Here is a 13,921-nt window from a genome sequence, read left to right on the forward strand (position 1 = left end):
GGTCCCCCCATTTTTGTGCCACCCCCCCATTGCGGTGCCCCCGCCCCCGTCACCCCTCGCCACGCCCCCAGCCCCGCCCCACCCCGGGGGGCGGGCCCCGCGCGGTGCACGCCGGGAGCTGTAGTCGGACCCGCCCTCCCCACCCCGCGCGCCCCCCCCCCCCCCGTCTGTCTGTCTGTGGGAGGGGGGCAGCCCGGGGACTCTACTTCCCGGCGGCCCCTGCGGGCGCTGCGCGGAGGTTGTCGGGAGTTGTAGTCCCCTCTCCCGCTGCCGCCCAGCGGCGGCCCCGTCCCGCGGACTCCCCGTCCCGGTATCCCCCGCGCCACGGCGGCGGCGGCGGCGGCGGCCGGAGCGGCCCGAGCAGGGAAGATGGCGGCGGCGGGCGCGGGGGCCGGGCCCGGGCCCGGGCCCGGTGCGGGTTCCTCGGCCGGTGCCGGCGCTTCCAACCCGCGGAAGTTCAGCGAGAAGATCGCGCTGCAGAAGCAGCGGCAGGCGGAGGAAACGGCGGCCTTCGAGGAGGTGATGATGGAGATCTGCTCCACCCGGGTGAGCGGCGCCGCCGCGGCCTCCCCCCGCCGGATGCGCCACGGGACCGGGCCGGGCCGGGGGCTGTGAGGGACCGGGGGAAGGCCGGGGGCTGTGGAGGACATCAGGAGTTGTGGAGGGGGCCGGGGGCTATGAGGGGCCGGGGGCTGTGGGAGTGGTCGAGGGTCGTGGGGGGGGGGGCTGTGGGGTCGGGAGGGCCCCGGAGGGGACTGTGAGGGGACCGGAGGCAGAGTGAAGGCCCGGGGGGGGGCGGTTAGAGGGGGCCGGGGGCTGTGAGGGGGGCCGGGGGTTGAGTGAAGGTCTGAGGGGGGGGGGCTGTGAGGGGGCCTGAGGCTGAGTGAAGGTCTGAGGCGGGGGGCGGGAAGAGGGGTCTGGGGGCTGTGAGGGGGGCTGGAGGTTATGGGGGGGGGGGCTGTGAGGGGGCCTGAGGCTGAGTGAAGGCCTCGGGGGGGGGTGTTTAGACGGGGCTTGGGGCTGTGGGCGTGTGAGGAGGGGGGCGTTTGGGGATGCAGAAGAGGGGGGGAGCTCATGTGGGGTAGTGAGGGCCGGGGGCTGTGCTGGGGGTGCAGGGTGGTGGGGGGTCAGGACACGCAGAGGGGATGGGGGGGGCTCAGGCGGGGGCCCAAAGGGGCTGGGGAGGGGTTTGGGGGTGCAGAGGAGATGGGGCATCACCTCGAGATTTAGGGGTGGGTCTGTGTTTGGGGTGCGGAGGGGCTGGAAGGGCCCCCCCCAAGAGAAACGCTCCCTCTCCGGGTGCCCACCTGCACCCCGCTCCTCCTTCCCCTGCGTTTATTTTGATTTATAATGGGGTTTGGCCACGGGTGTTCGGCACGTGGCTCGCTCCGGCCCGTGGCCACCGTGCGTGGGACCCGCCGCTGGCCTCCTCCCCACGGCCCGGGTGGAAAAAGCGACTCTTTGCCGGTGGCCCGCGGGGGCGAGGAGGGGATGCCCGTGCCCACGGCTTTGCGACGGCCTCCCGCCGTGTCGTGCAGCCTCATGTCACCTCCTCTGCGCTCTGTCCCTGAGCAGCGGGGACCCTCGGGTGGCTTGGGTTGGTCCTTCCCATCCATGCGCCCGGCTCCCGTGGGAAGCGGCGGATGCTCCATCCCTGGAGACGCTTAAATTTAGCTTGGCCGGAGCCTGAGAAAAGGCAGGGTTGGGAGCGCCGGATGAGCGCGCCGGATCCGAGCTGCCAAAATCGCCCCCCGCTTTTGGGGAAGGGGAGTTGTCGTGTCCCCCCCCCCCCCCCGAGGGCTTCTTGGAGGGACCTGAGTGGCAGGAGGGGTGGCAGGGAGGCCGGGAATGCTGCGGGGCGTCTCCGGGAGGGTGCCGTGGAAAGGAGACGGTCGGCGGCTGTTTGCCAAGACCGGGGTTTGGCCGGATTTCAGCTCCCGGGGAGAGGGGTCGTGCCAACCCCGGTGATGGGGCTCTGCGGTGCCGTGGGGTCCGGCGGCCGGCGCCGTCCTTCCCGGTGGAGATAGGGGATGGATGAGCCGAGGGGAGAGGAATGGGGATGGGGATGGGGATCCCCAGCCGAGGGGATGGAGCCGGAGGCACGGAGAGGCTCTTCCAGGTGACAGGGACCGCTGATGGGGAGGCTCCTGTGTCACCCCGCGCTTGCGGTCGGCGGGACCAGGAGAAGAGCAGAGCAAAATCCGTCAGACCTTTAAAAAAGAAGGGAGTGTTTGGGTGGGAGAGCCCCCCTGGCACCCCAGCAGTGACCTGACATCCTCGGAGCCGTGGCTGCTGCCAGGAGGGTGACGGTGACGGTGACAGGGACAGGGTCCCGCCGGCCCTTAGGGAGCGATGTGTGGCGCTCCCTGCCAAGCCGAGAGCAATCCCGTCCCCGGCAGGCGGGTGTCCCGAGCTGGGGACATCTCTCCGGAGGTTTTTGTCCCCTCTCTCACCGGGACGGCAGCATCGCCGGTGAGTTTGGGAGTGGGTCCGGAGCCTCCCGCTCCGTGTTTGCACAGTAAACAGCTGGTTAATGTGCAGCGAAGCCGGGGGAGAGGCGGGGGGAGAGGCAGCAGCACCCTCCTCCCTGCGAATCCCTGCTCCGGGACCCTTCCTCCGGGAGTTCATCCCCTGCCTGTGGGACCGGCAACCCCGGAACAACACCCCAAGGCGGGGGTCTCGGTCCCGTGGGTCCCCTCCGTCGTTGCCCACCGGGCTGTAGGCAAGGAGGTGGCAGCGGCCGTCACCCCGGCAGCCCTTGTGGCTGGGTTGAGGGGTGGGGGCTTCTGCCCAGCTCCGGGGCGCCCCACTCCTGCCGTGGGGGGGTGTAACAGCCCCTTAAGCTTTGCTTGGTGTTTCCCGGAGGTTTTTTTTCCGGCTGCCTGATTTTGGCCCCGTCTGGCTCTGCTGGCTCCCGCAGGGACCCTGACTCGGAGAGAACAGAGCAGGATCCCAAGACCTTAAGCCCCAGTGCAACTCCTCGCGCTAATCCTGCAGTGCCAGCGCAGCCAGCTGTTGACTAAATCTCCCTTTTTTTTTGGTGGTTGTTGTTGGTTTTTTTTTTTTTTTCCCCCCCCTTGGATCTGGATTTTGCTGGTCTTAAGCCTGGGAATTTGCTGTCGTGGGTTTTCCGCCTGCAGCCCGTTTTCCAAGCTGCTTTTTGTGCTTCGTCTCCTCTTTTCCCCGGGGTTTGTCCCCCCGGGGACCGAGTGCTGGGGGTGCTCGGGGACCCCCCTGGATCCAGAGGGAAGGTGGATTCCTATGTGCTTGGCTCTGTGGATTGGAATTGGGGAGAACCTCCTTTCCCAGAGAGGGGGGAGACCGGGACATCCCCTTGTTCCGGAGGGGGTGATGGTGGCCGTGCCCTTTCCCGGGATGCGGGCAGCAGATCGTCTTCCTGCTGCCGTCGTCGTTGGGATGAGGAAGTCAACCGTCGGGGCGGGCTCCTGCCTGCGGGGCCGGGGCAGGAGGGGGCTTTTGGGGCCACCTCGGTGCTGGTCCTGCCCTGGGACCCCGGCTCTCGGCTGCTGTGGGGTTTTCCTCCCGCCGCCGAGCGTGGGGGGGGGGCGGTTATCTCCCGCCTGCGGTTTGCTGTGACTCCTTCCCTCGGCCTTGAGCAGCGCCGGGAGCCGACGGGCTGCCGTGCCGAGCCCTTCCTGCTCATCCTGCCGGAGCCCCAGCTCCAAACTGGGGTCTCCCCCAATTTTTGGGCTGCGGCACTGGTGTTACTGGCAGCCCAGGGGCTGTCTTGAGGGTGGATGAGGTTCTTGCTGGAAAACCCAGCACCTCCGGATGGAAGGGGAAGGGCTGACCCACGGGTGCCCGGGGAGCCCAGAGCCCTCTCGGGTGGCCACGGGGGCTTTGGCTGTTCTGGGGCGGGGGGGGTCAGGGCTGGGCTCAGCCTCTGCTCCGGGGACGAGGGTGCCACAGCCTGGGGGGGGACACGGACGTGGCTTTCCCCACTCTGGGCTGCTAAACCCAGCGGGGGCTCAGCATCCTTCCTGCACCGGAGCACCCACAGCGGGGGGAAAGTCCCCTGCCGGGCCTCCTTCACACTCAGTGGCTTCAAAGCAGAGGTACCGGGCACCTCAAGCCCTGCTGACCCATTCCTGAGGCCAACTGAGGGTCGGACATGCCTCGCTCGGGGGGGGCCACCTCCTCCCGTGGAACCCCCCCCCACCTCTGGGGGCTCGGTACCGTGTGTGGGGCAAGCTTGGGGCTCGGCTGCAGGAGGGAGAGCGTGAGACTGACCCGCCGGAATGGGGACGAGGATGTCTCAGTTGTAACGGGGCAGTTCGGAGGAGCCCCAAAGGCACCGTGGGGTACCTGCTGAACCCCCCCCCTAACCTGCTTTCCCCCCTCCCGCCCTCCCCCCCCTGGCCCAGCTGCAGGCACAGAAGCTGAGGCTGGCGCACAGCCGGGGACCCTACTACAGCGGCTCCCTGCCCAACGTCAACCAGATCGGCAGCGGCGTCTCTGACTTTCAGGTGAGCAGCGCCCTTTCTGCTGGCTGGGGGGGGGTCTGGGGGGGCTGTCCCCCGTGGCACAGCAGCTACCGCCCTCGGTGCCTTGGGGAGGGGGCTCAGGAGCTGCGTCAGGACTCGGGGAGGTGGATGAAGGGCTGTAGCGCAGGCTGCTGTAGGGGACGGATGGGGACAAGGGGATGTTCTCCTCTGTCCCCCCACAACGCTTTGGGGCAGGGGAAGGGGGGCTGATCCTGTGCCCCCTTTCCTGGCAGGGGGGGGACGGCGCAGGGCTCACCCCGCTCTCTCCTCCTCGCAGGGCCCTTTGCATTCCCCGCTGGACTCCACGCGCAGCACCCGGCACCACGGCCTGGTGGAGCGAGTGCAGCGGGACCCGCGCCGCATGATGTCCCCCCTTCGCCGATACGTCCGACAGATATCCTTTATCCCGTGTCCCCTCCTGCCCCGGCGGCGGGGACGGGGCAGCCTTTCCTCCTGCCCCGATCCCGGTGCTCCCAGTCCTCCCAGCGCTCCCCTCTTTGGGATTAGCCAGCGTTAGCCACACGTGCCGCCTGCGGGGCTGCGGTAGGTGCCGGCTCCTCGGCCCCCTCGCTCTCCGTTTGGATCCTTAACGTGCTTCCCACATCGACAGCTCTCCCTACGGACCCACCTACCTGTCGCCTCCGCCCGAGCCCAGCTGGAGGAGGTAAAGAATCCCACGTTTTCTTGGTTCCCGGATGCTGCTTTCCAGCCCCGCTGCGCCCCCCTCCCGCCGCGGCTGCGGGGTCGCTGGAGCCCCCGGGGGTTTGCTCTGTGTTAAAGAGCACCCGGAGATTTGGAAAGAGGCAGGAAAGTTGGCAGGAGCCCAGCGCGGGAGAGTCCCTCGGAACGGGAAGGATTTACAGGGCAGGAGGATTTACACGGCTTTCTCTTACTGGTCTGGGATGGGGACGGGGAGAAACCGGCCCTGGGTGGGAGGGGGGACAGAGAGAAACACTGAGATGCTGGGAGTGGGGCTGGGGGGGTCTTCCCACCTCTCTGGATTTCAGGTGCTCCCCAGAGGGGGGGCACGTTTTTAAGGAGAAATGGTTTCATTGTGCCCAAAAGAGCTGGATCTGGGGTGGCATCGGGAAGAGGGATCCTGCTTGGGGTGAATCGCCCGGCAGCCAAGCCCTCCCCCCCTCCTCTCCCCCCCTGCAAACCCCAGCGCCCCCCGAGCATCGGCTCGATCCCACGGAGGTCCCGGGGAGCTGCGGCTCCGCACGGGAGCCGGGCTCAGCCCTTTTAGAGGTCGTTCAGGACTCCTGGGCTTTATTTCCAAGGCTGCCCTTGCTCCGAAGTGCTGGGCTCAGCACAGATCTCCGTCCCCGGCCTGGGGAGCGTCCTCGCTGCCGTGTCCCTGCCTCGGTGCCTGGCACAACCTGAGGGGCATCCCGTGCTCCTTCTCCCCAGCTCGGTGGCGACAGCCGCCGGGTGACAGCCCTGGGTTGTGCCCGCACGTGAGGCCGTGGCTCCGCCGCTGGAAGTTCATGTTGTGTCTTGCACTTTGTCCCCTGGGCTGAGCCTCGGCGCCGCTCAGTCCAGAGTGCGAGGGACGCGGCCTCGTCCCCCGACACATCTTCCCCCCATCCTGCCCTCTCTGCCACCCTCCTGGGGCAAAGCCTTGGCATTTTGGGGGGTTTGTTTTCTGTTTTGGTTTTTTTTTATTTTCCCCTGAAAGAAGAGGGTTGTGTCACATCCTGTCACTCGCAGGGTACAAAGCCACCCTCCCCGCAGGACCTCGGGCTCCCAGGAGCATCTCGCTCCAAATCCCGCTGCAAATCCCTCACCCCGGGCTCGGGACCAGGGGGGGGAGTTTCATCTGTTTTCCAAACAGCTCCCTTCGCTTGGCTGTTGCTCCACGATTTCCTCGGGGGCTGCTGGAGGGGAGGGTGGTCTCTGGTCCTTTGTCACCCCTTCTCTGGAGCGTGGAGACCTCCCGGTGTTGCCCCAAGAGACCTCCCGGTGTTGCCCCAGAGACTTTCTGGTGTTGCCCCAAAGACCCTCCGGTGTTGCCCCAGAGACCTGGTGTTGCCCCAACGACCTTCTGGTGTTGTCCCAGAGCTCCTCCGGTGTTGCCCCAGCACGTCTCAGCCGTCACAGCCTTAAATCTTGCTACTTTGGGGTTTTTCACACGGAGAGAATCTCACCAGCCCCTTCCTCATGGGGAATCTCAAGGCTGCGGTCTGCACGGCCCGGCCGTTTTTTGGGGTCCCCGAGGCCATCGCCGCGGCGTCTGGGCTGTGGGCAGAGGGCTGAGGCAGGGAATTAGGGGGAGAGTATCACGGATGAGCCCCCACCCCGTGCCGAGAGGTGTCCCCTGGGACCGACAGCTTGTCCCCGAAGGCAGCCTCCTCCTGCTGCCTCCCCGCTGCCAACCCTCCCTCCCGTGGGGCAGGGCCACCCTGCGCCCCCCTCCCTTGTCCCCCCCCAAAGTAACTCTGCTCTTTCTCCTTACAAAGGACCATGCCCTGGAGTAACTTCCCTATGGAGAAAGGACATTTATTTAGGCTTCCGTCAGCTCTCAACAGGTGAATGATTTTTTTGGATTCCTTTCTCTCTCTAAGCCGGGCCCCAGCCCTTCCCCAGGACCCCCAGGTTGGCCATGGCCCTGGTTGTGGCAACTCCGGTCCCCCAGGAGAAGGGAAGGGGTCTCCAGGCTGCCTTACCCAACAAACGGCGGTGGGGGGGGACACCCCTGGGGTGGAGGTGGCCCTGGGGACCCCTGGGGTGGAGGTTGCCCCGGGGCAGAGGTGGCCGTGTGGACCCCTGGGACAGAAGTGGCCCCGGGGACCCCTAGGGAGGAGGTGACCCTGGGGACCCCTGGGGTGGAGGTGACCCTGGGGACCCCTGGGGTGGAGGTTGCCCCAGGGCAGAGGTGGCCCTGGGGAGGAGGTGGCCCTGGGGACCCCTGGGGTGGAGGTGGCCCTGGGGACCCCTGGGCTTGGTGCAACCCTTCTGCCTCCATGGTCCTGCAGCCACTCCAAGCTCCCCGAGGAGCTGCTTTTGGGGACACGGGGCTCCTGGATGTGGGGCAGGGTGACCCCCAGGGCTGCTCTGGCTCGGCGCTGGCTACTGGGGCAAAGACCTGGCTCTGCCCGTTGCCGCGGCTGCTTGGTGTCACCCCAGGAGCCAGTGCTGTCCCCGTGGGATCGGGCCACTTCTGGGGACCCCAGCGAGAGGTGACAGAGCAGTGGGTTCCCCGTGGGGTTTGCCACCCCCAGAGAGCCACAAGTGGCTTTGGGATTGCCCCCTTCCCCAGGCTGGGGGCACAGCGGGGTCTCAGCGGGGCAACCTAGGGCTCGGGGCTGGCACGTCGCTGATGCTGCTGTGACAGTCCCCGCTCTGTGTCCCCTGGGCCGTGCCGGGAGCGGTGCTGGCACCTCCCGGGGCTCGGTGCCGGCAGCGGGGCTCTGGTCGGGCGCCCATCGCTCCCCGGCTGGGCCCCGCACCGGAGGGGGCTGCGTCCCATGGGCGGCGGGGGGTGTGTGTGTGTGTGTGTGCTGGGGGGGCTGGGGGGGCTGGGGGTTGAAGCTTCCTGCCTCCCAGCTGCGCCGCAGCTGAACAATATCCCCCTTGTGCGGTCCCAGGACTCGTCATTAGCCCCAGCAGCCTTTTCCCAGCCCCTCCCCGCGCTCCTCCGCTTCGGACCAAACTAATTGGGAAGACAATGGGTGGAATATCCCCGGGGTCCTCTGCCCCCAGCCCTTCCAGGCCTCCCCCCCCCCCTTTCCCCCCCCCCGGGGAGACAAAGGGTCCCTGGGGGAGCTCATCTGTCCCCGTGCCAGGGGTGTCGAGGGCTCTGGGGGCTTTGATGTGGTGGCCAAGCCGTCCCTCGGAGGAGCTGGGGCCGGAGCAAGCCCCGGCGTGTCTGGAAGCACCGGGCGAGGGATTCCACTGGAGCGTGGTGTGGGGAGAGGAAGGGGGGGGCTGGGAGAAGGGGATGGGGACCCCTCAGAGCCCCTTGGCATCTGCCTCCAGGGCTCGTCCTGGGCATGGCCAGGGTTGGACACGGAGGGCTTTGAAGGAGATGGTTGTTCCTCCAGCGAAACACCCCCCCCCGTTTTCCCCTTCCCTTCTCCCCCTTTTTTCCCTGCTGCCCTCGCCCACCATCCCCGGGCCGGGGCTGACTGTGGGGGGGCTGTCACAGCTAAGTTGGGGGTGTGTGTGTGTCTCTTACAGGGGTCAAGGGCTGAGCTCGGGCCCGTCTGACAATCCGTTTTTCCTTTTCCAATCAGAACAAATTCCGACTCGGCGCTTCACACGAGCGTGATGAACCCCAACCCCCAGGACGCCTACCTGGGCCCCTCGCAGGGCGCCCCCCCGCCCGGCCGCCGCAGCGGTGAGTGTCCCCCTCCCTCCACACCCCACTATCCTCAGCGGGACCCCCCCCCCCTGCTTCCCACCTCCACCCTTGGGAGCCTCGGGACCCCCAAATCTCTTCCACCCCTCAAGGGCCCTGTGGAACCCTGTCCTTCCACGGGGGGGGGTCACAGAGCAGCTCCCTCCCCTTCCTGCCTTTGCTCTGCTGTGCTGGCCGATGTCCCCCCCCCCCCGTGTCACCGTGTGCTGCCACCAACGGTCACCTCTCTTGCAGGTTTTCTGGACGGGGACGCAGACAGTAAAGGTGAGTGCCTGCCTGTGTCCACCCCCCCCCACCTTGCAGTCTCCAAAATCGGGGCAGCGGGTGGGATTTGGGGGGGCCAGTTCCCGGGGACTGTCACGGGTGGGTCTGTCCTGCCCCACTTGTGACCGGTGGGGTGGCTGGGGGTGGGCTGTGCCTCTCTCCTCCCCCCTTCTGACCCTCTTTCCCCCCCCCGCCCCTGCCAGTGTTTCTTTTCCAAGTGCCTCCCATCGAAGAGACCTTCGACGACAACAAGCATTCGCTGAAGCCCTGGGACACCAAGAAGGTGGGTGCACCTGGGACACCCCCTTGTTCCCCTGCCTGGGGGACATTGTGACACTGGGTGGGTTCTGCCCCCTTCCTGTCCTCAAAGCGGGGGTGGCCCGGGGTTTGGGGAGGGAGGTTGGGGCGGGGGGGGCGGCTCAGGTTTCCCGGCTTCACTTCACTCCTCCTCCTCATTGATTTCGCAGCTCTCCTCGTCCTCAGCCCGTCCACGCTCCTGCGAAGTCCCTGGGATCCAGTAAGTCCTGGGATGGGATGGGGGTCGCTGGGGGGGCTGCAGGAAAGGGACTGGAGTCAGGCGGGGGGGGGGGCAGGTGGGCTGCTGGGGAGGGGGACGCCTCGGAAGCAGCGGCGTTCCCATGCTGAGTGTGTCTCTCTCTTTCCGCCCTCCCCCCAGCATATTTCCATCCCCGGATCAACCCGCCAACGTCCCCCTCATCCCCTCGGCCCTCAACACGGGGGGGTCCCTTCCCGACCTCACCAACCTGCACTTTCCCTCCCCGTTGCCCACCCCCTTGGACCCGGACGAGACCACCTACCCCAGCCTGAGCGGCGGCAACAGCACCAGTAACCTGGCCAACACCATGACGCACCTGGGCATCAGCGGCAGCATGGGACTGGGGACGGGCTACGACTCGCCAGGTGAGGGCTAGCCCTGGCCCACCACCGCTGGCCGGAAAGGAGACTCTGCAGCCCACATCCCGGGGGGGAGCCGGAGCACCCACCGGGACGTGCAGGGGGGTCTCCCGTGGCGGGGAGCCCCCTGTGGCAAGCGCTCGGTGGGGCTGGGGGACGCGGGGTTCCCCCCCTCGCCCCCCCAGCCGGCGGAGATCAACCTCTCCGGGCCATCTCCAGGGGGGGGAGACGGCATCCGGGGGTCCCACGGGGGTGTGGGACCCCCGGCGTCCTCCTCTTGCTGCGCCGCCCTTCCCAGGGTGTGTGTGTGTGTGTGTTTGTGTGCGTTTTTGTCTCGTCTCCATCGTTTTTGGTCGCCTCCGTCACCTTCCATCCCACTCCCGGGGGCAGACGGGGAGCCCCAGCCTGGCCCGGCCCTTGGGGAGGAGAAACCTTGGGGCGCGGGGCGATTCCGTGGGTAACGGTGACATCTCTTCTTCTTCTTTTTTTTTTTTTCTTTTTTTGTTTTTTTGTTTTTTTTTGTTTTTTTTTTTTGTGTCCCCACAGGACTTACCTCACCTATGCAGAGCTCCCTGAGTAACCCGTCCCTGCAGTCCTCGCTTAGCAATCCCAACCTCCAGGCCTCCCTGCGAAGCCCCTCGCTCCAATCCTCCCTCAGCAACCCCTCCCTCCAATCCTCCCAAAGCAGTTCTTCCATCCCTTCTTCCCTCTCCAACCAGTCCCTGCCTTCCTCCCTCTCTTCCTCCCTCAGCAATCCCTCTCTCCCCACCTCCCCCCGAAGCCAGCCCATCCAGTCTTCCCCCAGCAATCCCAGTTTGCCCTCCGGCTTGAGCGGCTCTTCCTACGCCCCCCTGGTGCAGGCGTCCATAAACACCTCGCCCCGCCGACGGGTCCCGCTCAGCCCCCTCACCCTCCCAATGGGTGGCGACACCTCCAGAAGGCAGCACCCCAAACAGTTCTCACCAACAATGTCACCCACATTGTCCTCCATCACCCAGGTATGCATGGTCCCATCGCCCCAGCGCCGGGGGGGGGCTCTCCTCCTCTTCTTCCTCCTCCTCTTCCTCCTCCTCCTCCTCTTCTTCCTCCCTCGACACTTCTCTCTATGTCTCGTTTCCATCCTCATCTCAGCCACATGAAGCCTCTCGTGTCCCATAAAACCGTGTCCCCTCACCGTGTCCCGTCCCACGGACCCCTCCCCACCCGGGGCGGGGGGGGGATATGTGGTGTGTCCCAGCCGGGGCTCCCCCACCCCGGGTTCTTGCTCCGGAGGGGGGAGCCCGGCCTGTGATGGGGTTTTGGTGCCTGGTGCTGCAGGTGGAACTGGAATTCGGAGTCCGAATTCCCAATCTTTCCCCAAATTTGGGGTCTCCCGCATCACCGGGGTCTCCCCAACCCGCTGCCAGTGCCGGGGGGTGCACCGGGGGCTGGCGAAGATGGTCCCCGTCCCAAAAGAGACGGGGCAGCGGGGGCACCGAGCAGAGGGGCCAGATCCCTGTGGGTGCTGGGGTGGCCACAGGCTGACACCCCCCCCCCCACACTTTCTCTCCGCAGGGGGTGCCCCTGGACACCAGCAAGCTGCCGGCCGACCAGCGCCTCCCGCCGTACTCCTACAGCCAGCCCGGCCTGCTCCTGCCCTCCCAGCCCAGCCAAAAAACCCTGCACCAGCCCGTGCAGACCCCCCCGCAGCCGGCACTGCCCACCGCCCCGCCAACGCGGCCACCGCCACCGGCCGGGCCACCCGGCGGGGCCACCCAGCGCCCGTACCCCCCCCAGTACCAGCCTAACGCCTCCCTGCAGCAGCCGCAGATGGGACAAGCCCTGGGAGACTTCGGCTTGGGCAATGTGAGTGCTCCCTGGGGGGGGGGGGGACATTGAGGAGGGGGGGGACATTACCAGCAGCTGGGACAACCCCTGAGTGTCAGTGCTCCCAGGGTGGGGACATTGAGGGGGGACATTGAGTGGGGGGAAAGAAGCAGGAGCTGGGACAAGCCCTGGGAGACTTCGGCTTGGGCAGTGTGAGTGCTCCCTGGGGGGGGGGACATGGAGGGGGACACTGGGGGGGGACGCAGGACAGCAGCCACTGGGACACCCCCTGAGGGACTTGAACTTGGGGAGTGTGAGTGCTCCTGGGATGGGGACACTGAGGGGGACAGAAGCAGGAGCTGGGACAACCCCTGAGTGACTTCAGCTTGGGGATTGTGAGTGCTCCTGGGGTGGGGACGTTGAGGGGGACATTGGGGGGGACACTGGGGGGGGGGGAACAGGATGGCAGCAGCTGGGACAACCCCTGAGGGACTTGAGCTTGGGCAGCGTGAGTGCTCTTGGGATGGGGACATTGAGGGGGACATTTGTGGGGGGACACACATCAGAGGCAGCTGGGGCACCCCCTGAGGGACTTGGCTTTGGGGAATGTGAGTGCCCCCCGGGGTGGGGACGTTGAGGGGGACACTGGGGGGGGGACAGGGGACAGCAGCAGCTGGGACACCCCCTGAGGGACTTGAGCAGCGTGAGTGCTCCTGGGGTGGGGACATTGAGGGGGACATTTGGGGGGGGGACACACATCAGAGGCAGCTGGGACACCCCCTGAGGGACCTACGACCCCCACACTCCTTGGGGAGTGTGGGTGCTCCTGGGGTGGGGACATGGGGGGGGACACTGTTGGGGGGGGGATAGGACGGCAGCAGCTGGGACACCCCCTGAGGGACTTGGGCAGCGTGAGTGCTCCTGGGGTGGGGACATTGAGGGGGACATTTTGGGGGGGGGACACACATCAGAGGCAGCTGGGACACCCCCTGAGGGACTTGGGCAGTGTGAGTGCTCCTGGGGTGGGGACATGGGGGGGACACTGAGGGGGGGGGAACAGGATGGCAGCAGCTAGGACACCCCCTGAGAGACTTGGGCAGCGTGAGTGCTCCTGGGGTGGGGACATGGGGGGGACGACACAGCAGGGCTTTTGGTCCCCATAACGCCCCCCCCCCCCCCCTCCCCACCTTCTCCCCGCAGTTCGAGCAGTTCGGGATGGGGGAAAGCCCCACCGGCAACAGCGGGGGCTTCCCCGAGGACCTGGGGACCCTGAGCTACCCCCCACCCGAGGGCACCTACGACCCCCACCTCCTCAACCGGCAAAACCTGAGCAACTGCAGCCGCCACGGCCCTATCCCCAACATCATCCTCACAGGTGGGTGCTCCGGCGGCCCCCCCCTGGGGGAAGGGGGACATCGCTTAGGGGTGTGTGGGGCGCCGAACCTTTCTTTTTATACCCCCCCCCCCCCCCCTTCCCCGCCACCGTATTTCCTAGGGGATTCCCCCCCCGGCATTTCCAAGGAGATCGCCACGGCTCTGGCGGGCGTTCCCGGTTTCGAGGTGGAGGCGGCGGCGGCTGCTTTGGGGTTGGAGGAGGATTTGAAAATCGAACCCCTCAGCCTGGACGGACTGAACATGCTGAGCGACCCCTACGCCCTGCTCACCGACCCCGCCGTCGAGGACTCCTTCCGCACCGACCGCCTCCAGTGAGGGGCTTCCCCCCCCCCCCCCAACACGCCCCCCCCCCCCCCCTCACCTTCCTCTACTCCCCCCCTCCTCCATTTCCACCCTCCAACCCCATTTTTTTTTTATTTTAATTTTTTTTTTTTTTTTGTCGCTAAAACGGAGGGGTCCTCCCCCCCCTTCCTCCCCCCCCCACTTCGCCGGGGAATGCTGGAGCTGGTGGGAAAAGGAAGGGGGGGGGGGGGCAGGAGGGCGGGGGGGGGCATGAGCCAGGTGCTCTCCCCACCCCCCCCAACCCCGGTGGAGAGGGGCTGCCCCTGCCAATCCTGGGGGAGAGGAGGGGGTTCCTGCGCCCCCAAACCCCAGTGGAGAGAGGGGACTCTGGACC

At 67.0% G+C, this 13,921-nt stretch overlaps 1 protein-coding gene across 1 annotated transcript; it reads left to right on the top strand.

Moving 5' to 3' along the window:
- Positions 1 to 369: 369 nt before the first annotated feature.
- Positions 370 to 13,560, top strand: CRTC2 (CREB regulated transcription coactivator 2). The gene is made up of 14 exons (XM_074167739.1): positions 370 to 546; positions 4,386 to 4,487; positions 4,783 to 4,899; positions 5,108 to 5,169; positions 6,965 to 7,033; positions 8,741 to 8,844; positions 9,100 to 9,129; positions 9,333 to 9,412; positions 9,597 to 9,646; positions 9,806 to 10,050; positions 10,591 to 11,042; positions 11,599 to 11,889; positions 13,051 to 13,225; positions 13,346 to 13,560. The coding sequence occupies exons 1-14, from the start codon at positions 370 to 372 to the stop codon at positions 13,558 to 13,560; spliced, it is 2,169 nt and encodes a 722-aa protein (XP_074023840.1).
- The last annotated feature ends 361 nt before the right edge of the window (positions 13,561 to 13,921 follow it).

The sequence above is a fragment of the Numenius arquata genome, unplaced genomic scaffold (assembly GCF_964106895.1).
Source record: "Numenius arquata unplaced genomic scaffold, bNumArq3.hap1.1 HAP1_SCAFFOLD_1635, whole genome shotgun sequence".
Classification (NCBI taxonomy): Eukaryota; Metazoa; Chordata; class Aves; order Charadriiformes; family Scolopacidae; genus Numenius; species Numenius arquata.

Coding starts and splice junctions, on each gene's coding strand:
- CRTC2 (XM_074167739.1), top strand. CDS start 370: ATGGCGGCGGCGGGCGCGGGGGCCGGGCCCGGGCCCGGGCCCGGTGCG. Junction 8,845..9,099: donor CCCGCCCGGCCGCCGCAGCG/GTGAGTGTCCCC, acceptor CCTCTCTTGCAG/GTTTTCTGGACGGGGACGCA. Junction 11,043..11,598: donor CATTGTCCTCCATCACCCAG/GTATGCATGGTC, acceptor TTCTCTCCGCAG/GGGGTGCCCCTGGACACCAG.